This window comes from Macrotis lagotis, chromosome 1 (genome assembly GCF_037893015.1).
Source record: "Macrotis lagotis isolate mMagLag1 chromosome 1, bilby.v1.9.chrom.fasta, whole genome shotgun sequence".
NCBI lineage: Eukaryota > Metazoa > Chordata > Mammalia > Peramelemorphia > Peramelidae > Macrotis > Macrotis lagotis.
In genome coordinates this window covers 804,989,296-805,012,525 of record NC_133658.1, presented here as the reverse complement: position 1 = coordinate 805,012,525, position 23,230 = coordinate 804,989,296, and the positions used below count along the sequence as shown (strand labels likewise).

General features: G+C 39.9%; 1 protein-coding gene across 8 annotated transcripts in view; it reads right to left on the bottom strand.

The window, feature by feature from the left end:
• USP35 (ubiquitin specific peptidase 35) overlaps positions 1 to 23,230 on the bottom strand; it is a 71,487-nt gene that overhangs the window by 2,008 nt on the left and 46,249 nt on the right. For all 8 annotated transcript variants that reach the window (XM_074216981.1, XM_074216985.1, XM_074216983.1 and 5 more), the window contains 6 exons: positions 16,354 to 16,455; positions 12,940 to 13,098; positions 11,504 to 11,697; positions 9,754 to 9,847; positions 7,073 to 7,179; positions 3,216 to 5,658 (listed from right to left, as the gene is read on the bottom strand). In XM_074216981.1, coding sequence (XP_074073082.1) covers positions 3,216 to 5,658; positions 7,073 to 7,179; positions 9,754 to 9,847; positions 11,504 to 11,697; positions 12,940 to 13,098; positions 16,354 to 16,455 — 3,099 coding nt within the window. The remainder of the gene's footprint in view (positions 1 to 3,215; positions 5,659 to 7,072; positions 7,180 to 9,753; positions 9,848 to 11,503; positions 11,698 to 12,939; positions 13,099 to 16,353; positions 16,456 to 23,230) is intronic.

The following is a 23,230-nucleotide window of genomic DNA, read 5'->3' as shown; positions in this document are numbered from 1 at the left end:
CTATAAAAGAGCAGAAATCAATGTTTAACAAACACCAGAGAACTTGCAAATCCAAGAGGGGGGACCTGAGATTTCCAGCACTGGATGGGAGCATTGAGAGTACCCAGACTTGATGCAGATGATCTGAGGGGTTGGGCAGAGGCCTGGAAACACCAGATGCTCTCAAATCCACTTTCAATTTTCACCTTCTTCCTGAAAACTTTCTTGTTCCCAGATTGTCATGATAGGAGGGAGAGTCCTGGACTTGAAGGGAGAAGACCTTCAAGACCTTCCAATTCCATTACTGCCATTTATGGCAACTGGGTGATAGTATATAGAGCTCTGAGCCTAGGGTCAGGAAGATCTGAGTTCAAATCTCGATCTAAACACTAGTTGAGTATCATCAGAGCTGCAAGTAGCTTAGAGATCATAGTCTGATCCCCAACTTTTACAGATGACTCAAAGACCAGAGATGTAAGTGTCTCTCACAGAGCCCTTCCTCTGCCATCTAGTTCAACCTGTACTGATCAGACTGGCTGAACACCTCCAACAATGGAGAGCTTGCTCTTTTCCAAGACAGCCTATTCCATCATTGGACATCTTGGATTTAGCGGTCTTCATTCTTTTGAACTTAGATCTTCCTCTTTTAAGAAAGGACCCATGGCTCATAGTTTTACCCTCTAGGGCTAAGAAAGGATCAGTCCCTACTTAAAGACCACAAAGCCCAAGAAGCAGCCAGGTTGACATAATCTCTCATCTTGACCCCTCCTCATTCTGCCTGCAAGACTCGGGGACAAAGTACCACAAAGCAGGTACATTTAATAACATCTCCAGTCCCAAGGTCCCACCCCATCATCTTCATCTTTGTCTTCCAAATACCATGTCCTCCATGAAGTCCTCTTTGACCCCTCCCTTTCCCTATGTATTCACTTTCTCTCCCTTGGCTTCTCTCTCCCTATCTCTCATCCCAGACCAGTTGTATTAGAATTAAAGTTTCTTGGATGGAAGATCTGTGTCATCTGTTTTTGATTCAAGACATAATAAGGCAGATTTTCTGGACCTCTTGCCTGATCCAGAAAGCTATTCCTAAAGAAGTTTCCTAATACAGTCCTGATATATCATAGCCAGGGCTATCTGGTTGTGGACTTCAAATGATCTGGCATGGTAGGTAGGAAAGAGCCCTGGACTTTGGTCATTTTGCTTTAGTTTCATAGACCTTAGGTTTGAACTGGACTAGAACAAGAATCCTTTGTGTCATAGACACTCCTTTCCCCATAGTAGTTTGATGAAGCCTATGGGCCCCTTCTCAAAATAATTAATATTTATAAAGATAGAAAATAAAATATATAGTTACAAAAGAACCAATTACATTGAAATATAGTTATCAATTTTTTTAAAACAAGCTCATGAACCCCAGATTAAGAATCTCACATCTCTAAAGTTCTTCTCCATTTCTAATCTTATGACCCTAGTTAACACTTATTTGAACACCAAGGTTTTAATCACAATGGCTCCTGACTTTCTACATGAAAAAAATCATCAATTCTGATTTTCAAGGATCTCTTCAATCTAGTTCCAAAATATGAAAAAAAAAACATCAATTCTGGTCTTCAAGGATCTCTTCTATCTAGTTCCAAAATACCCTTCAACTCCTTGTGTTCTCTTGAAATTGGAGAATCCTCCATCTCATGCTGCTTTCTCCTATCTCCCCCTTTGCTTTTTTCCCCTTTTTTCTTGTAGTTTTTGCAAAGTAATGGGGTTATGTGATTTGCCCAAGATCACACAGCTAGGTAATTATTAAGTGTCTGAGGCCAGATTTGAACTCAGGTCTTCCTGACCTCAGGACTGGTGCTGCACCACCTAGCTGCCCCCCCCCTTTTTAAAGGGCTTGATTTTATTGATTGTCTATACTTAATACAGTGATGGATAGAATGTTAACAGTTTAGATTAAACTTAAAAATGCACAATTTTTTTTTACAAGGCAATGGGGTTAAGTGACTTGCCCAAGGTCACACAGCTAGGTAATTATTAAGTTTCTAAGGTTGGATTTGAATTCAGGTCCTCCAGACTCCAGGGCCAGGGCTCTAACCACTGTACCATCTAGCTGTCTCCTCCCCCTCTGCTTTTACTCACTCTTCTCCTAACCAACCAAGGAATTTTTCCTAGACTTCATCTTCATCTGGTTAAGACCCTCCCTTCCAGACCCAATTCATGTAGAAAGCTTGTCCTATTGGGCAGATGTAAACCCAACCTGGATTGCAGTTGGGCAGATTCATTGACTTGTTCTTGGTCTTCTTGCAAAAGGAATGGGAAAGATTGATGATTTCAGGCATATGTGCCTTTGGGAAGGAGCTGTGCCAGGAGACATGGGCTCTGTGTTGGTCAGCTTAATAGGACACAGAAATGTTGTTCCAGAGGACCACTGAGAAGGCAAGATGATGAAATACAAAGATGAGTGACTCCCAGATGACTCCTCTTTTAGTGGAACCATTGACCTTCTGAGGACACGGACACTCACTCATATGACATTTCTTCTCTCAGGGACTCACTTTCATTATATAAACAATGAGGGAAATGCAATAGAGGATCTCTCTGGTCTTGTCTAGTTTGAATATTTCAAGTACTCTTCTCTAACATTCTCCATTTTAAGCTCCTAACATTCTGTGACCTCTTCTAGTTCGACCTAAAATCTAATTCTAAGATCTGCATCAACATTCTATATTCTAGGATCCACATCCACATTCTATAATCCTTCCAATTCAAATATTTTATATTCTACATTCTAATCCTGGGTTCTAAAATCCTTTCCGGTCTGAACTTGAGTGACTTTCTAAATAGCCCCCCCCAAATAGCCCTTCCCTAAGGGCATTAAATTTGGGACTGATTTTTTTTAATGAATACAAATAAAGTGTTTAGGAGTACACAGCTGTTGTAGGAAGCCAGACCCAGCTGTATCTGTGAGGTGGTCCCAGCAAACTTCACTTCAAACACAAGATGTAGGAGGTCAGGACAGAAAGGAAGTGGAATGTCTATAGCAGCCTTTAAGAGATATAAATAGATAATAGCAATAATAGTTAAAAATAACTCTCACAGTATGGATGGTATACAGGAGGCTCACAATCACCCTGGGAGGAATGCTGTGAAAATGATAACATTCCCATTTTATAGATAAGGGCATTGTAGCCTAAGAATTAGAAGGAAGGCCCACCTAAGGGTTTGGGGCCTGCTCTGCTCACCTGCAGGTAAAGAATGTTGTCTTTAGATATGGCTTCAATCAAGTCTTTGTGGAGGACTGGTTCATTGTGGGATCTGGGTGACCTGGATTCTGCTCTAAGCCCTTCTCTGGCTCTCTGCCTGTAGAATAGAACATAAGCTGTGTCCTTGGGAAAGAAGGAGGTGACATTACTGACTGACTCAAAGGAGGAGAAGGAGACCCGAGTGTCATTGAACAAATACCACTGGCTCTCCAGTCCTGGGGACTTTTCAGCAGATGAGAGCCCTGTGGACGTGGACGTCACTCCTTCACGGGCATAGCAGTAATAATGGCCACTTTCCGAAGAGATGCCCGAGTGTACTACAACACTACAGAGGTCATAGGCTGCACAGGTCTGGCCCTGGTCCTCCTGGGGGCAGCTGCCTGCCATGGGAAGCCGAAGGAACAGGGGAATGGAGACGTTGTCTAGGATCTTCTTCCGACGCATGGTCCGTAGGTCAAAGGAAAAGCGCAGAAGAGTGAGGATGAGGTAGCGGGGTCCCTCACTCAGCTCAACCACCTTCTCTGCATCCTGCAATGAGGCACAATGCTCACAGTGATAACGGTTCTCAGCTGTCAGTGTCTCTGGAGACAGGAAATAATTGAGAAGGTCTGGAACTGATCGAGAACCCTCAGGGCCACACATCTGCTCCCCAGAGGCAACCCCTTGGTTTCCTCCTGTCCTTGGGCCTAGGCAACCTTCCTCTTCTTTTTTTTTTCCCTCCTTTTCTTTTGCCTCTGCCTCCTCTTTCTTTTCATCTACCATTTTTTCCTTCTTTTTCTCTGCCTTTTCCTTCATTTCCTTCTCTTTCTCCTTTTTCTCCATCTCCTTTTCTTCTTTTGTCTCCACCTTTTCTTCTTTCTTTTGTTCCATGTCCTTCTTTTTCTCTATGTCCTTCTTTTTCTCTACCTCCTCTTCCTTCTTTTTCTTCACCTCCTTTTTCTCCATCTCTTTCCTTTCTTCTTCCTTCCTTTTCTCCACTTCTTTCTCACTTTCCTTCTTTTTCTCTACTTCTTGTCCCCTTTTCTCCATCTCCTTTTTCTCTACCTTTTCTTCCTCCCTTTTCTCAACTTCTGTCTTTTTCTCTATCTCCTTTTCTTTTTCCTTCTTTTTTTCCAATTTCTCTTCTTCCTTCTTTTGCACCATTTCTTTCCTTTTCTCTAACACCTCCTTTTCCTTCTTCTTTTTCTCCACCTTCTCTTCCTTCTTTTGCTCCACTTCTTTCTCTTCTTTCTTTTTCTTCATCTTTATCTCTTTCCCTCCTTCCTCCTTTTTCTCTATCTCCTTCTCTTCTTCCTTCTTTTTCTTTACCTCCTTTTCTTCCTTCTTTTTCTTTATCTTTTTCTCCATCTCTTTCTCTTCATCTTCCTTCTTCTCTACCTCCTTTTCTTCCTCCTTTTGGGCCACTTTTTCTTCTTCCTTGTTTTGTACTACTTCCTTCTTTTTCTCTGTCTCCTTTTTCTCTACCTTTTCTTCTTCCTTCTTTTGCCCTACTTCCTTCATTATCTGTAACACCTCCTTTTTCTCCATCTTCTCTTCTTTTTTTTGCTCCAATTCCTCCTTTTTCTTTAATTCTTCTTCTTCCTTCTTCTGTATCTCCTTCACTTTTTCCTTCTTTTTCTCCAGCTCCTTCTCTTTCACCTCTTTTTTCTCTACCTTCTCTTCTTCCTTTTTTTCCAATTTCTCTTCCTTTTTTTTCTTAACCTCATCTTTCTTTTGTTTCTCTACTTCCTTCTCTGTTTCCTTTTTCTCCATCTCTTTTTCTTTCTTTTTCTTCTTTTCTTTCTCTGTCTCTTTCTCCTTTTGGTCTTTCTTGTTTTCCTTCTCCTCCTTTTTCTCCTTTCCCCCCATCTTCTCTTCTTCCTCTTCCTGCTTCTTCTCCTTCTCTTCCTCTTTTTTCTCCTTTTTCTGAGCCTTCTCTTCTATTTCTTCCTTCTCTTCTTCCTCTTTATCATTGTTCCCTTCTTTTTCTTTCTTTTCCTTCTCATCCTCTGTTCTAAAGCTCCCTCTGTGCCCTCCAGGTTCTTGGAAGCCAAGGATCTCAATACTCACAACAGGAGGCAGAGCATCCCCAACGATACAGTGCTTTCTCTGTCTCCGGGCCCCCTCAGTACTCGGGGCCTGGGTCTTGGCTGGTGATGGAGGGCCTTGTACCCTGACATCTTCCACTGGCAACATGACAGAACCCAGGCGACGGCGACGGCGGTCAGGGGGTGGAAAGGCCAGGGAGAGGTCTGTGAATGCTTCTTCTCTGGTGGAGACATTGAGGCAGCGGAGACAGCGGATCCGTGTCACAATCTTCCCACCAAACATTTTCTCTACAGCTGTCGGGCTTGGGCTTGGATGCTCCTCTGGTGGGGATGGTGTGTTTGACTGTTTGAGCTTCTGGCAAATTCTCTTCCCTGTTTTCTCCTCTTCGTGCAATCTGCAGCAGGATTGGAGGGAAAAAGGGAGGGAATGCAGAGAAGGAAGACAGACACTATCAGAACAGAATTTCTATATACACATATACATTTAAACATAATCATAATCACATTTATACACCCACATGAGCATACACAAAACTGTAAATTTATGCATACACATATTCAGAGTACACAGATCATCTACCCAAATGTACGCACATATTTCTACATATGCATGCATGCAAGCACATGTATACATGAATTCATAATCATAAGTCCACACAAATACATACATCTTTACAGTTACAAAGGGACTTAACACATTATTTCAATGTATCTTCACAATAAACTATTGGACCTATTTTATAAATGTGGAAATAGAGATTCAGAGAGAGAAAGATAAGAAGTGATTTACACATGGTAATGTTTCAGACTGAAACACAAATCCAGATCTCTGGACTCCTAGTTCTGTGTTCTTTCCATCTCCCAAAGCCATCTCTAACACACATTCACACTTTAGTTTTCAGATAAATGTATCTATTCCTATAATTGGAATAAGAGTCACAGAATCTTGAAATGGGAAGGCTGGCAGGAATGGACCATTGAGCTCTCCTCAGTCTTCCTTTTACAGATTAAATATCCAAGGCCCGGAGAGGAGCAGTGACTTGAGGATGGTCACCCAAGGGGTTAGCTGCTAGCTCAGGTTCTGAAGCTGGATCTTCAGACTTCTGGTTTGAGGCATTGTACCAGCACACACACAAACACATTCACATAGTCACAAACTTTTGTACATATGCAAATACAAACCCTCTATTTACAAGACATATAATATACACTCATTCATATCAAGTTATTATATAAGTTATCACATATACAGTCATTCAGACACACACAAATATTTTTATCTTTATATACTCACACTTTTGTATACACACATGCACACACACCTACACACACTGAGTTTGAGTATTAAATATTTACTTCTATGATCCATCCCTAAGTAAAGCCAGTCTTTATAATTCTACTTCCTCAGTTCTTCTCTCACCACTTCTTCCTAATTCTGTTTCTTAGAATTACTCCAGGCCTCTCCCTCACTCTCCTAATCTCTCTTTCACAGTCTCAGAATCCAAAGGAAACTCAAAGCCATCCAACTCCCAACCTGAGCAAGAACACCTTCTCCAGGATCTCCAAATGGCAGTCCAACAGCTCACTGAAGACCTCCAGTATGGGGAGATCTTATAAGGATAGCACCTTCCACTTTGATCAAGATGAATTGTTATTAAGTTTTTACTTCTACTTTTCTACTCTTTCTCTCTCTTTTCCCCTTCCTCCATACCTCTCCCTCATTCTCCCCTTCTCTCTCTCTCTCTCTCTCTCTCTCTCTCTCTCCCTCCTTCCCTCCCCCCTCCTCCCTCCCACAGTAATTTCCCTTACCGGTCCAACAGATACTTCAGGTACTCTGAGCAGTCTTGTTGGGCACCAGGACTGAACCAGGGTGTCCAGGAGGCAGACAGAAAGCTCTCTGGGGAGACAGCAGGCCGCTAGCATCAGGGGAAATAAAAGAAAGAAGGTCCTTGAAATAGGGCACATCTTGCCATTCTCCACACTCCAGGGGCCAGACCCTCTGCATCCCCCTCTTCCTCTCTATGTTCTTAGGAAGACCTGTAGGACAGTGGAAATAGCACTGAATTCAAAGTCAAAAGATCTGAGCTTAAGTCCCAGCTTTGCCACATATACCCTGCATCACACAGTGGGTAGGGGGAAAGGAACTTAGGTTTAGAATTGGAGGCCTTGAGTATGAATCTGGATTCTGCTGTAGTTTATATTGAGACTTTGAGTAAGTGACTTGGCTTCTCCAGACCTCCATTTTTTTTTCTTTAGAAGATTAAGGGGCCAAGATATCGAAGAAAGAAGAAAAAGATATTACTTTTGCCTAAAAGGATTCTCTTTTTGTAGTAGCAAAAAACTCAAACTAAGGTGGTATCCATCAAGTGAAAACTGACTAACTAAACTATGACATATGAATGTACTGGAGCATGATCGTAACATAGAAAGAAAAAAACAGGATTTCAGAGTAAACTGGGAAAAGCTTCTATGAACTTGTGCAGAATGAAGTGAGTGGAATTAGAACAATTTGTATAATGATAACAACATAATAAAGAAAAACAACTTTTGAAGATTTAATAACTGATCAATGCAATGAGAGACCACAAATCCAGACAGAATGATGATGAAACATGATGCCCATCTTTTGCTAAATAGGTGATAGGTTGAATATACAGAAAGAGATGTATACTTTTGGACATGGTCAATGGAAAAATTTATTTTGCTTAAATACCCATATTTGGCATGAATTGTTAAAAAGTTATTCAATGTTGGGGGATTGTGAGAAGAAGAAAATATTGCCTGTTAAATGGAAAAATAATAAAATTAAATTTAAAAAAAAAATTAATAGGACAAAAAATTAAAAGAAAAAAACCATGATGCATGCTTTTAATCCCTACTTCTGGGGAGGCTCAGGCTGATGGATCACTTGAGCTTAAGAGTTCTGAGTAAACTAGACATGTACACTTCAATTCAGCACCAATAGGGTCAGTCTCCTGGTAAAGGGCAAGAAAGGGAGGCATCAGGAATCCTATGGAAGATCCAATTAGCCCAAGTTGGAAACTGAATGGTCAAAACTTCCATGTAGATCAGCAGTGGGCTCAACCTATCAGTGGTCACTGTACTTCCAGTTTGGGCAAGATGGGGAGATCCTATCCAATCAATCAGTAAATATTTATTAATAATCTGCTATTAAGAACCCTAGTACTAAGTGCTGGGGATTAAAAAGGAGGCAAAAGCAATCCCTGACCTCAAGGAGCTCATCTCAAAATAAACACAGTGGGAGAAACAAAATAAAACAAAAATGAATGAGGGAATTGGATAAAACAATCTCTCAGACCCCTTCTAGTCCTATATACTATGATTAATTACCCTAAACTGGTTATTTTCTCTCTCTAGACCTTGAATTTCTCATTTGTAAAATAGGAAAATCCAACTTTGGGGTTAGGGAAGACTTCCTAATAAGTAGAGCTTCCCCACAGTAGATTGGAATACCCTAGGAATTAGTGGGTTTCCTTTCAATAAAGGTCTTCAAGCAAAGTCTGTGAAAATTACTATGGCAGGGATGTATTCTAAGTCCAATGGAGAGGGATGAGATGGTTTCTGGATGATGCATGAGCTGCTGACATTCTTTGATTTTGTCTAGAGAGCAGCACTGAAAACAATGAGTCAGTGCAAGGGGTTAATTCCCACTAGATAGAAGGAAGAGCTTGAAACTGTCTAAAAAACAGAAAGAAGGGGTTGCCTCAACAGCTGGTGCCCTGTCACTAAAGGTCTTCACAAAGAGGCCAGATGACCATTTATTGAGAATGTGATAGAGGGGAATTCTATTCAAGTATGAGTTGGTTACTTTCTAACCCTGAGACCGTATCATTGGCCCTGTTCCTCTGTTCTTCAAATCCAGAGGGTGATAAGAAAACAGATAAGTCACATCTTCCCTAACTATATTATCTCTCTTCAATCTTACTGCACATACAGCAATTAATCTTTTAAATTAATTTACTTAATCCAATTAATTTATTTAGGCAATTATCATCTTATACAATCTGTTCATCCTTGAATATCCATGCTATCTGCAGCCTTTGCACCCAGGAATATTCCTCCACCATGCCAACTCCCATCTCTTCCTGGTGAGTTCCACATGAAGCCTCCACATTGTGGAGTGGTACCAGCTAACCTCCATCCCTCTTCTTGTTTCTGCTTTTGATTCTGGGTATCTTTTCTCCTTCCAGTTGTGTATAGTCACTCTAGAATGTAAGCTCCTTGAAGGCAAGGACTATTTTTCTTTTTGCTTGCATTTTGATCCTGATATTTACTCCAAATGTTATGATCCTTATAAATCACACCTCTTCCTGAAGCCTTTCCAGACCATTTCAGCAGTCTTCTCTCCCTCTTATCAACTTTACTGTATATCTGTGTATTTGCCTAGTCACTTGGCACATTCTTCAAGCCTCACTGTTACTCACTTCCTCTACCCCCACACCCCTAGGGGTGAGAAGAGATATAGTCACCTGGCTATGTTCAAGGAAGGCAAAAAGCCACTGGAGCTTGGTCATCAGGGGCTGGGAATTATCCTCAGGAAGATGTAGAACACAGTGTCGAAAGCTCAAAACAAACCAGAAATACACAGGTTAGGAGACCTCCAAACCAGCTCCTCTTGGACCAGCCTGGTAGGAGGAGCCAAAATAGCTTCTCTAGAGAAAAGAGACTTAGGGGAGGTATGTCATCGATAGATAAGGACTGTCAAATGGGAATACATTTCAAATCTTTCTCTTGACCTCAGAGAGCAGAATCAGGATCAATGAATGGGTGGCAGCTTAAGGGTGACAGATTTTGGCTCAAGAGAACTTTTCTTTTAAATCAGTGACTTGCCCAGGATCACCCAGTTACCAGATTTGAACTCAGGTTTTCCAGACTGCCAGGCCAGGGCTCTATCCATTCTGCCACCCAACTGCCCCTTGGGAGAATTTTCTAAGAATTAAAAATGTGTGAGGGTGAGCATCTGGCCCTGAAGATGATAGGAAACAACATCATAGGATGCTAACATGGGAAAGGGTATCAGGAGTCATCAGTCAGGCTAAGAAACTCATTTCACAGGAAATAAATTGGAGGAGAGTGGCTTTTAAACAGAAGTTGGACAAACTTGTCTTGGGGTATTATAGGGTATTATATTGAACTCAGTGCCCTCTGAGGTCTCTTCAAATTCTGAGATTCTCTGATGAACGTCATGGACAGAGCTGGAAACAAACTTATGAGACTGTAATCTCTTCTTTTTACAGAGGAGGAAATTGAGACACCCCCCCCCCCCCAGGGGAAATGACTCATCCAAGGTTACACTGGCATTTGAAGAGCCAAGATTCAAATCTGGCTCTTCTGACTCAAAAACCCAGTGGATAGGAAGAGATTGAGGGGCCCCTTCTGATGTCTTCAAATGACAGAAACTCTCAAGGATTGCTCTCAGATATTGAGAGAAGAGAATGCTTCTATTCAAGACAACCAACTGAATATAATAAAGGGTAGGGTGCTAAAAAGTAAGGAATCACCTCATTTAGGATGCCCAGACACAATGGATGCCTTCAGTTGCTTACTAAGTCTCTCAGAGGATGCAATATGATAAGACTGGAAGTTGGGAGACCTGTGCTCTAGCTAGTCTTGGCTCTGAGACTTGGGTTCTTCTCCACAAAATAAAGGGTAGAAGCTTTAACTGTTTAACTTACCCCCTTGAAAAGTGCTAAAATCTGCCTCCCTGAAATAACTTCTCAGACAGAACATTAGAACCTTTTAAAGGACAGAAATTAGACCCTTGCTAATTTCTATCCACAGCACCTCACTTTATGATTTGGGACCAAGGAGAATGAACCTCATCTCTCTCTCTCTTGCTTATACTTGAAGACTGTCTTCTTCTCTGACAAAACATCCCCAGGTCCTCCAATTGATCCTTCTATAGCCCAGACTCCAAGTTATTTCCCTATCCTGGCTCTTCTCTGGACACATTTTCTGATGGGATGGTACTATGTTTCCTGATATGCACTCCCAGGTGGAGTGCTGAGCATCTGGGATTCAGGAGCATGACCCTGTGGAACAACCCAAACTTTACCTCCAAGCAGCTTTTCTTCTGTTGGCCTGGGTACAAGCTGGACCCCATCATGTCTGGGGACTGTGTCTATCCTTTGGAGCTAACTAACAAGCAGTGGGGAAAATGAGGCTCTTCTCTCCATCCCTCCTGAAGCTAAGTTAAGAAACTCCTGAAGTATTACTTACTCAGAAGCCATAAACAGAGCCTGGATCACACTGTTCATGTAACAGGTGTTCCCCAGGTTGATGAGGCCGATCTTGCCTGTGTCTGACTTGGCTGCCAGCCGGGGGTAGAAGCAGACCAGTTCGTTCTTCTGGGAGGTCCAGGCATTCTGACCCAGAAGCTGCTTGATCCTGTCTTCATTGGGAACATGGAGGTCCTGGGGAGGAGGCAAAGTAGAAGAGAAAGGGGCAGTTCCTGAAAAGTCATCCTCCCCTGGGAAGCCTCCTTAGATTGTAGCCAGCCAGCCTTCACTTTTCACTTGTACAACTACTGTAGGAGTATGAATAAGTAGGAGTAACCTAGAGAGGGAAAAGAGCCCTTGGCCAAGAATGGGAGAGCTGGTTCAAATCCAGACCTTGCCACTTGCTAACCAGGTGAACCTGGGCAAATTACTCAAACTCTCTGAGTATTAATTTTTTAATACGTGCATAAAACAGCTCTTGAAAGGAAGTGTGGGGGAGAGGCAGTATGGTATAATGGATAGAAAGCCAGTCAGCCTTGGAGTCCAAAAGACCTAGGACCAAGGCCTGCTTCTGATATACTCTGGTCATATGGACTAACTAAAATTATAAGCTTCAGGTCAGGTGTTGATGCATATTGGTAAAGGGAGGTACCTTGACACTCTTCCAACTCTAACATTTTGTCCTGTGCACTAGCATTCTGTGTTCTAAAGTTGCTTCCAGTTCTGACAATCTATGTTCTAGGAACCTTAACAGATCTAATATTCTATGCCCTAAAATTTTAATGTTCCATGTTCTAGCCTCTTTTATGTCTAACATTCTATGTTCTAACATTCCTTTCAGGTCTAATATCATGTATTCTAACATCCCCCCCAGCTCTGACATTCTACATTCTAAGAAACTCATGGGTGTAATATTCTGTATTCTAAAGTCCATCCAGCTCTGACATTCTAGATTCTAACATATTATACCTTACATAATATTCGATAATGTAAAGTTTCATTCAGCTCTGACATTCTATGTTCTAACATATTATATGGATAATATTCTGTATTCTAAAGTCCCATCCAGCTCTAACATTCTGTTCTAACATACCTTACAGGTCTAATAGTCTGTGTTCTAAAGTCCCTTTTAGTTTCAACATGTTTGTTCTAACCTCTTCTAGACTGAATATTTTATGTTTTAATATATCTTTAGCTCTAATATTCTGTGTTTTAACATCCCGTTAGAATATTCTACATTCTAAAGTTCATTCTGGCTCTAACATTCTATGTTTTAACATTCCTTTCAAGTATAACATTCCATATTCTGAAGTTCCTTCCAGCTTTCAGATCTCTGACTCTAAGTTAGTTTGTACTTCAAAGACTCTAAAAAAGAAAAAGAAAAAGCTCAGAAACGCCTTCTCAGTTATTATTGGAAGATGGATATGAGGAACCCACCTTAATGGCCTCCATGACTGGCTCGTACAGGTCCGGGAAACCCGAGAAACGGAACACCATACAGTGGATCAGCTCTGCCAGCTCTTCCAGGCAGTTTGCTCTGGAATTGGAGTCCTCTTCTGCCAGGGAAGCCACCATTTTGGGGATGTGAGGGAGAAGCTGTGAGGACCAGAAAAAGCTTGGCATGACTGTAGAGGCTTTAGATTGTAACAACATGGCACTAGACCTAAAGTCAGGAAGACTTGAGTTCAAATCTTTCCTCAGATACCCTGTGTGACTCTGGGAAAGTCATTTCACGTCTAGCTCAGTTTCCTCAATCATAGAATGGAGATAAATAATAGTGCCTATCTCCAGGATTGTTGTGAGGATCAAATAAGATAATATTTGTAAATACACTTAGCAGAGACCTGGAAAATAGTATGGGTTTTATGAATTTTAACTATTCTAATAGAAACCCAAGTTTCTGCACTTCTCATCCTGGCCCTTTTCAAAGCCTCAGTTGGCCCATTTGTAGTAGATGTTCTCCACCATAAAGTTCTCCTCTGATGCCTCATCAAAGTATCTAGGTGATCTGAAACCATGCCAAGCCCTGGCAAGCTAGGTTTTGACTAAAGCCCAGCAGGGGATTGTATATCATCTAAGGACCAGTATCATCTGAAGTAGGAAAAGGCTCATCACCATCTAGACTGCAAAATGTTTTGGCTCACAACAACTCACAAAGACCATCTAAGATGTGATAAGGGCTGGACTATTAATGAAGGGGACAAAGAAGCAGGGAATTTGGGTGGGTGGGTGGGTGGGTGGGAGAATTGAACAGAAGGATCTGAGTTCAAATGCTGTCTCAAGCACTTATGAACTGGGTGACTGTAGGTAAAACCTCTGCAAGTCTCAGTCTCCTGATCTGTAAAATGGGGTTAACAATACTTATGTAGCATCCTACACTGGGCTTTTGTGGGAATTCATGAAAAAGTAAGTTCTTCAAGAGTAATGATTATTTAATTCAGTTTAATCCTATCCCCAGTGCCTAGGAGAGTATCTGCTTAATAAATATTTGTTTGGTTGATATTGGTTAAGAGGCCATCTATTTTACATATGTGTGCATGTAGGTTTGGAGACTTCAAATACTACATGAAACAATAACAAAAATAATAGTATATTTATATATTTATATTTATTATACTTATATATAAGTATATTTATTATTATTACTATTATTCAGGAAGAATGTCTGATAGGCTCAAAGAGTCTACACAAAAGAGAATTCCTAAGACAGCCTGGACAAAGACAGAATCACTGAGGAGTTTTCCCACTAGGATAACCTTGGAGGGGCCAAAATCCACTGGCAGGTATTGAGTCTGGGCTGCCTCTTGCAGTGAAGAGGTATATTATTTATCATCCAACCTCAAACAGGGAACTAGTAAGATAAAACAATGCAAAGCAGGGTTTCTGGTGGGGGAAGTAGAATAAGGCCCCCTGTCTGTCATTCAATTGAGTCACCCCATTTCGTGCTCCCTTGGTTCCCTACTTTAAGAATGGTCTCTCTGCTTATCACTTATCCCCCCTTTCCTTTGTCCTTTGAATTCCTACTTAGCTTTTAAAACCCAACTTTCCTTCAGAACTCAGTCCCTAAATCTCCTGCTTTGGTAATGACCATCCCCATGAGACTTAGAACTTATTACCTCTTTCAAGGATTTACCTTGTAATGTGTTCATGTGTCTATGCATTGGTTCTTTACCCTCCTACCCGTCTGGGAATTTTTATCTTGCCCCTAGTGCTGAGGAATGTTCTGTACACAGGAACTGCTCACTAAAGCACTGTCGAATCAAACTGAACCGAATCTGAGTAGATTTTAAGCACAGGATAGTAGAAAAAGGTAGAGTCATGTGACCAGTTAGCTCTGCTGCCATCTCCCTGAATAACTATGGGTAGGTTGATTCTCTCTGGGCCTCAGTTTCCTCATCTGTGAAATGAAGGAGGGGGGTCAGATCAGGAGTTGACAAACTATGGTCCAAATCTAACTGCCATCTGTTTTGGTATAGACCAGGAGCTAAGAGCAGTTTTTAACATTTCCAAATACAGTAAAACTTCATTTAAATGCCATACAAAAACAATCAGACTAGATTTGGCCCATGGGTCATAGTTTGCCATCCTCTGGATCAGATGACCTATAAGGTCCCCTCCAGTTCTTACCTCTCATGATTTCTCATTTTCTTTTCCAAGGTCCCTCTGGGTTCTGACACTCTTTGTTCTTGCCTTCCTTCTAGCACTAACATTCTATATTCTATATTCTAAGACCTTTCCCAACACTGAAATTCTCTGTTCTAAGCCCCCCATCATTTTGACATTCTCTTTTCTAAGTTTCCTCTGAGCTCTGACGTCCATGGATTAAAGTCCCTTATAACTACAGCATGGATATTCTAGGTTCTAAGATCCCTTTGATTCTAAAAAGTGCTTTTCTTCTACTTAAGGAATCTATAGTTATTATCATTATCATCTTCCTTATTATTTTACAAAAAACTATCCGTCTCCTTACCTACAAAGCTCTGAGTGGATGAAGGAACACCAGTTTCATGCACAAGGAACATTTTTCAAATGTGGCCTTTTCCTGGCTTCTCTCCCCCTCCTCAACCTTTATCAGATCATTGTCTCGTTGAGGGCTCCCCCTGCTGGTCAAGTGCAGCCCATGCCACAATCTCCCCTATCACTAAAGTCTAAAGGGATTCATTTCCAGCTAAAAAAAAAATCATAGACTCTGTTTACACGATTTACTCCCCAGGCTACTTGTGAAGGGAGGGGAGGGAAGAGGGATAAGCACAGGGACTGCAAGGATAGGGAATTGTTACTCTGAAAACTATGAAGATAGGTTTCCGGGGTCCTCACTATTCCATATGCTGCCACCCTACTTCTATCTTCATCCCAGAATGCAGGGAACCCCTTCAGGGCTGGCACAGGGGACTGCCTCAGGGAATAGTAACAACAATTACAACTAGCATTTATATTGTGTTTTAAGGTTTCCAAAGTGCTTCACAAAAATCATCTCATTTGATCCTCATAAGCACCTGGGAAGGTAAGTACTATTATTATTATCTCCATTTTACAGATAAGGAAACTGAGGAAGGTAGGTACTATTATTATTTCTATTTTATAGATGGGAAAATGAAGGAAGACAGAGGTTAAGTGACTTGCCCAGGATCAGACAGCTGATAAGTGTCTCATACTGGATTTGAACCATGGTCTTCCTGACTCCCAGTCCTGTGCTCTATAGCCAATGGGAAGGGGTCAGAACATTCAAGGACAGGCCCAGCCACTTCTTTTGGGAACCCATTCTACCCTTTTTTCCACTCTCCAATCCCATCCATACCTGCAAAAAAGAGACGTCCTAGGTGTGCAGTCTGGATTGCACAAGCTCCTTACCAGGTGGAAGGCTTCATGGGAATGCTGGAAGCTCAGAAGCATATATTTGAGAACAGACAGGGCAGCCTCCCTCACAATGGGGTAGAGTAGTTTGGAGAAAACCTAAAGAATATAGAATACTAGGATGTTAGAAATGGAAGGGGCCCCGGAAGAGGAAATGTTAGAAATCTGAACACAGAACATTAGAGGTGGACAGGATCTTAGCACACGGAATGTTAGAACACCGATTTAAAATATCAGAGCTGGAAGGGACCTTAGAGCAAAGAATGTTAGAACACTAAACATAGAATGTTAGAGCAGGATGGCAGAAGAAATTGTGGCAGATGGATGAATGAATTACTGTTGTGCAATAAGAAATGATGAAGGGAATGGTTTCAGAAAAACCTAGGAAGACTTGTATGAACTGATGCAGAGTAAAGTGAGCAGCAGCACCAGGAGAACAATCTACATAATTGCAACAACACTATAAAGACAAACCATTGTGAAAGAGTAAGAACTTTGATCAATGAAATGATCAACCACAATTCCAGAGAAAGGATGATGAAGCATGCTACCCACCTCCTGAAAGAGAGGTGATGAACTCAGGGTGCAGAATGAGAGATATATTTTTGGATGTGACCAATGCAGAAATATGTTTGGCTTGACTAAGCATATTTGTTACAAAGGTTTTACCTTTCTTTTAAAAAAAAATAGGGAGGTAAGAAGAAGGAAAAAATAGATTTTGTTAATTGAAAAAATATAATAATTTCAAAAAAGAATGTTAGAACTATAAAGGGCCTCAGAACATAGAACACTGAACAGAGAATCACAAGTCCAACCAAAATGCTTATATTATTTTAATTTTTTCTTTTTTAAATACCAAATTTGACAAACACCAAATAAAAATAAGCATTTCCACAAACACAGTAGAACAGAAAAAGAAAATTGTACAAGACTTATTAAATACAGCTTGCTTTTGTTTTTAAGCATATAATCAATTCAACATGTTATTTTTAAAACTGTCCTCAAAATGTCTCATTTGAAAGATAAAGAAACTTCACAAAGCAGAAGGGATTCCAGAACAGAGAATGTTAAATCTGGAAGACAACTTGAGAACATGTTTTAGAATGTCAGAATATTATGGAAGCTTAAAACAATACAATTAGAGCCAGGACTTAAAGAATATACAACTTTTAAAACTGGAAAACACCTTAGTGATCCAATGCAACTCTCCTTATTTCATACATAAGGAATTGAGACCCAGGGAAAGGAGATGGTTTGCTCAGGGTCACACAGCAGGTGAGCAGTAGAACAAAGGTGAGAATCTTGGCCTCTTGATTCTCAGGTCATTGCTCCTGCTATTAAACCCTGCTTCAAGCAAACAGAGTCTGATCTGGTCTTTCTGATTGCCTCCTGACCCAGAGGTAAAGAAGAGGAATAAACTTGAGCTCCACCTAAATTGCTTTTTATATCACAAAAACCTTGCCACCTCAGACACCCTGGAAGACATCAGATGTTCCCAAGATGCTGCATTGGAAAGGAGCAATTTAGGATGAAGGACCTCTATCTACAGGGGTATACAGGATTGGAAGACCTGAGTTCTCACCCTAGATCTCTAACCAGTCCTATGCATGACCCCAGGCAAACCAGTGGACTTCTCTAGGTCTCAGTTTCCTCTTCTGTATAATGTAACAACAATACTTGTTCTCAACAGACCTCAAAGACTGTTTCAAAGATCAACTTAATATACGTGAAGTGTTTTGAAAAGTAAAAATAGCTAGAAAAACAGAGGCTCTTGTTTTTCATTATTAACATCATTATCATCAACTAAATAATAGTGTGTCATCGGAAGAATGGCCACCAGGTGATGAATTTTTTGGCCACAGCATCTCACGAAGGTCATCTACTAAGGCATGGAGAGGTGAGGAGCCACATCGGTGAAGGGAGAACCCACAATGATCAAGTCAGGGATCCTTGAAGTCTCAAAGCATCTACACAAGGACCCAAGACTCTGATACATCATACGTTCTGTATCAAGTGGGGATGAACATAGGGAAATCCTTGACTCTTTATTGTCCTCAGTCCGGCCCAACCCAATATCGCCAATGATTCTTTACATGAATCCTCTGCTGCAGCCAGATGATCTTCCTCTGTGTGTCCACACAGGTTAGCTCTGCCTAGAATCTCCTCCTCCATCTCTAGCTCATGTCCTCCTAACCAGCCTAGTATCTTCTACAGTACCAAACAGTTTGACCTCTCTACTGTTTTCCATTTCACAAATATTCATGTTAACTACTTCTCTTGTTAATATAATAAAGATAGCTCAAATTTCTCTTTTTTTGATAATTTAAATTTTTTGATAATTCAAATTCAAAAGAGCAATTAGTATGTACTAAGTGCCTACTATTGTACCAATCACAATTCTAGACATGAGACAAGGAGAGAAGGAAATAATCCCTACTCACAAGGAGTTTCCATTCTAATGGGGGGATATTACAAATAATATATATATATATACACATATATATATAAATGTATATATATTATATATTCAGTATGAGTATACACATATACACATATATATATATATATGTATATACAGCATAAATAGAAAGTAAATCCAAATAGGTAAAAAGGAGTTAAATACCAAGTAGCTTGGGAGGGAGGGTTTTTGCAGAAAGGGATGGGATGGGGGAAATTAGGAAAAGCTTCATGCAGAAGTTGGTAAAAGAGGAAAGGGTGTGCCAGATTCTGAGGGCCCTCCAAGGCTTAGAATACACTTTCCTTACCCCCCCCCCCCCCCGCAGTATGGTGTGAGTAGGACAGGAATTATTATTTCTATTCTTCAGATGAGAAAATTAAGGCTCAGGCTAACTGACTTTTCTACATAATCATCCAGCTAATGGCCCAGAATGAGGATATAAATTCAAGTCTCTTGGTTTCATGACCAACATGTATCCCATAGCATAACCCCAGTCCACCTAGGTGGCATCCTGGATAGGTCACTGGGCCTGCAGTCAGGAAACCCTGAATTTAAATCCGAGTCTCAGACACTGGGTAGCTGTGTGGCCACAGGCAAGTCACTTAACCTTTGTCTGTCTTAATTTCTCATCTATAAAAATGGATATAATAAGGGAACTGACTTCTCAAGGTTATTATGAGCATCAAATGAAATTTTATATATATATATATATATATAAAGCATATTACAAACTTTCAAGTTATATAAATACGAGCTTTTAAGCTATTAAGTGGATACTTTGTGCTTATTTGCTATTTAATTGCTACATTTTAGGGTAGGTAAGAATTTTGCCCTGACTTTCTTCAACAGAGTTTTAGTCACTCAAAGAGATGGGAAGAGGTACTGCTAAGTACCCCCAGTCCTGAAAGGGGGTGTAAGACTCTCTCCTATATTGAAGTTGCTTGAAGAGACTAGTTAAAAACAGAAAGAGACAGAATCTCTAGACTGGCTGACTGTTGTTTGTTTTAGAAAAAAAGGTAGTGATCCAGATGAGACCTCTGAGAGAAAGAAACATTTCTGGGTAGCTTTATCTGGGTGTCTCAGTTTCCCTTGGAGATATGCTGTCTGAGGTCTGGGGACAAAGACTATAGAAGGAGGATAGTTTGGCCATTAATGAATCAGTACATAATGTGTCACAATATCAAGTCCTGGAAGGAACCTACTAAGCCCTTCATTCCCTTAAATACCTGGATTAAAAACTGAAGCAACCTGGCAGGCTAGTCTTGGGACCTAACATTAGTAAATATAAATGAAAGCTTTCATAGGAATCTATGCGAAATTCTCTCTGATGTCAGCATCTTAGGAAATGGGCATCGAGGGAATGTTTTGAGGAATGAATGGCTTGGTCACCATGATGCCATTCAGTTGGTTAGCATTTACAATCTGGATGGAGATTCAACAAAGGAGACTGAGAAGGACTGATCAGACAGGTAGAAAAACTGGGAAAGAGGAAGAAGGGGAGGATTAGGGAGAGAAGAAGGAAGAGAAAAAGAAGAGAGGGGGAGAAGAGGAAAAAAGAAGAAGGAGAAGAAGGAGGACAGGGAGGAGGAGGAAGAGGAGGAGGAGAAGAAGAAGAAGAAGTCAAAGAAGATAGTATCTAGAAGAGGGTGATCCATATTGTGAAAAGGTGAAGAAAGGCCAAGAAGAATGAGGATTGAGAAATTGTTGGTAACTCTGGAGAGGCAGCTTTGGTTGCGTGATGAGGCTGGAAGCCAGATTGCAAAGTGTTAAGTGAGTAAATTAACTCCAATTCTTGACAACCTTTGTTTGTACTAGTTCTTAATAGCTTGAATAAGGAAATAAAAACCCCACAATCCCTCATTTTGCCCATGCTTTCGCAGATATTAATTCTTATCAGAAGAGTTATCAATCATAGAAAAGCTCCAGAGTAGCAAAGTCCTGCTCTCCTCAGTGTCTCTCTTGACTAATCTGGCTCTTCCACATATTCTTCACTTATGCCAAATGGAAGTTTTTTATACTCACACCTAAGGACCAGAACAACCACTCAGATATCTATCTGCTTTAAGTAGTAAGCTTTTGTTTTCTTAATAGAATACTTATGAACATCTTAAAGCATCTCATCACTGTTCTTAGCAGGGACAGAATTGGAATTTGATGGCTTATTTTAACATGGAAATTAGTATCAATTTGCAGAAAAAGGAAACTAGAATTTTAAAAATATGATAAATATAAAAAATAAAAAACCAACTTTCATGCACAATGTAGATTTTAAACACCTGCTTAATTTCATTCCAATTTCTGAATCTGATAATTACAAAATCCATTTGTGTTTAAGGAAAATATGTTTAGTCTTAACATGGACTTAATTCAGTTGAACTATGCCCAGTCCCCTGATTCATCATATTCTCACCTGATCCATGCTTCTATTCATCTTGCTCCTGAGGATTAATATGGTCTCCCCCAATTCTTCCCTTTATCATTTAAAGTACAATTAAAATGCTAGGAAGCCTTCTCTAACTATACCACTCCCTTCTCGAAAGACCATAACAACCTTAGGCTTTGAATCCCACGGCCAACTTGTCTAGCAATTTTTCTAATGCATTTATCATGTAATATAGTTATGTTTTCAGTGAGTCTTTGGCTTATATCCTAAGGCTTTTATTCATCTATTAAAAGTTATTTTATCCAATTGTATTGCATTAAACATAAAAAGCAAGATAATAAATAATAAACAAGAAATAATCTCATCCTAGAATTATTTCTATTTGAACTCCATCAAAAAGATAAGATGCTTATAAAAATTTAAATCATCATTTTACCCACTTGTACTATAGTGCACAAAATGCTAAATACAAAAGAATTGGGAGAAAAGTGATTTCTCTCAGAACCATTTCTATCTGAACTCTATCAAAAAAGATGGCTATAGTAAGAAAATAGTAATGAGAAGAAAAATAAAGACTGATAACAGGTAGAAAACTATTGGATATGTCAAATGTAAAAAACAAAATGGTTTACTTGAAGATGGAATCCATGAAACAGATCAAAAATTAAATCAAAAGTTCCTCCATGAGTAATACCCTAATGAACTTAGCCAACAATATGTATTCAAAGAAACATGGAATACAGGGTCATGGGGACTATAAAAATGGAAGTATTTATGATAGCAATTCAAGACCAACTGGGGAGCTGTCACTAAAAATTATAGAAGACTTAATCTTATAGAATTCAGACTTAATGATAAATGCACATGATACAAAGCACCTATTGAATACCTAGCAAGACATTCCTTGGTAGTTAGAAATTTGTATCAGAAGCTCAATGTCTTTCATACAGTGTCAGACAAAAAAAAAATGCCCTTATTAGAAACAAAGACCTTTAAAAATCCTGGTTAACTCATCTCACAAAATGAACTGGAACTGGGCCATTATCATGAACTGAACTTTTGTCCTACAATTACTAAGATAAAATTTGGGTTCACAAAATCTCAAGAACTTAAGGACAACATATTTAATAGCTATTACCATACCAAATAATCATAATTTCCAAGGTAAACAAAATGAAGAGTTTTCAAAGGATAGAGATCTAGCAGAGGAGATCAAAAGCATATGAGAATACAGGAGTTTTGCCATGGGGAATTTCAATGAATCTACAAAGGATTACATTCCAATCCAATACTTTTATTTGACTAAAAAAGCTGCTATTTTATATACTTGAAGAATAAGAAATATAAAATAAATCATAGCAGGACTTGCCCTAGGTTCATTTCTATCTGAGCCCTGTCAAAAAAAAGATGGGAATAAATGATAAATTATAATAATAACCTTCTCATCATCTGTGCCATCCAGAAAGTGTGTGTGTGTGTGTGTGTGTGTGTGTGTGTATGTGTGTGAAGGGGCTTATGAGAAAGTATGGGGATGAAATTCTCACAATTTCAGAGCTAGAGAATGTCAGAACAGGGTCCTGAGAGAACCCTCTGGAAACTATAAAGAACTGACAAGAACCTTGAAACACTGGTCAACTAGATTCTGGTGATAATACTAAATGGCTTAGCATCCTTGGCAGAGTGATGCAACTGCTTCTATGAATTGAGTACAGAGTTAATGGTTCACCTATTCCAACCCTTATGATGACCAACTTGACACATTAAACAGAAACATAAGTGGTTCTCCTTGTATTCTGCTCTTACAAGTAGGCAAGATGTATCAGAACAAGTCAAGGATTAAAGTAGACATGTCTTAAGTGTGCATGAAAGATTGAAGTTATGAATACTCTTATTATGCACCAATATTATATGTAATAAGACTGAAAACAGGTCTTACCAGTTATAGGCAAGGACTTCATTCTGCTTTTTGTCCATATTATCCTCAGCTCCAAGTCACACAACAATGAGCTGTAGATCAATGCATGGCAATCATA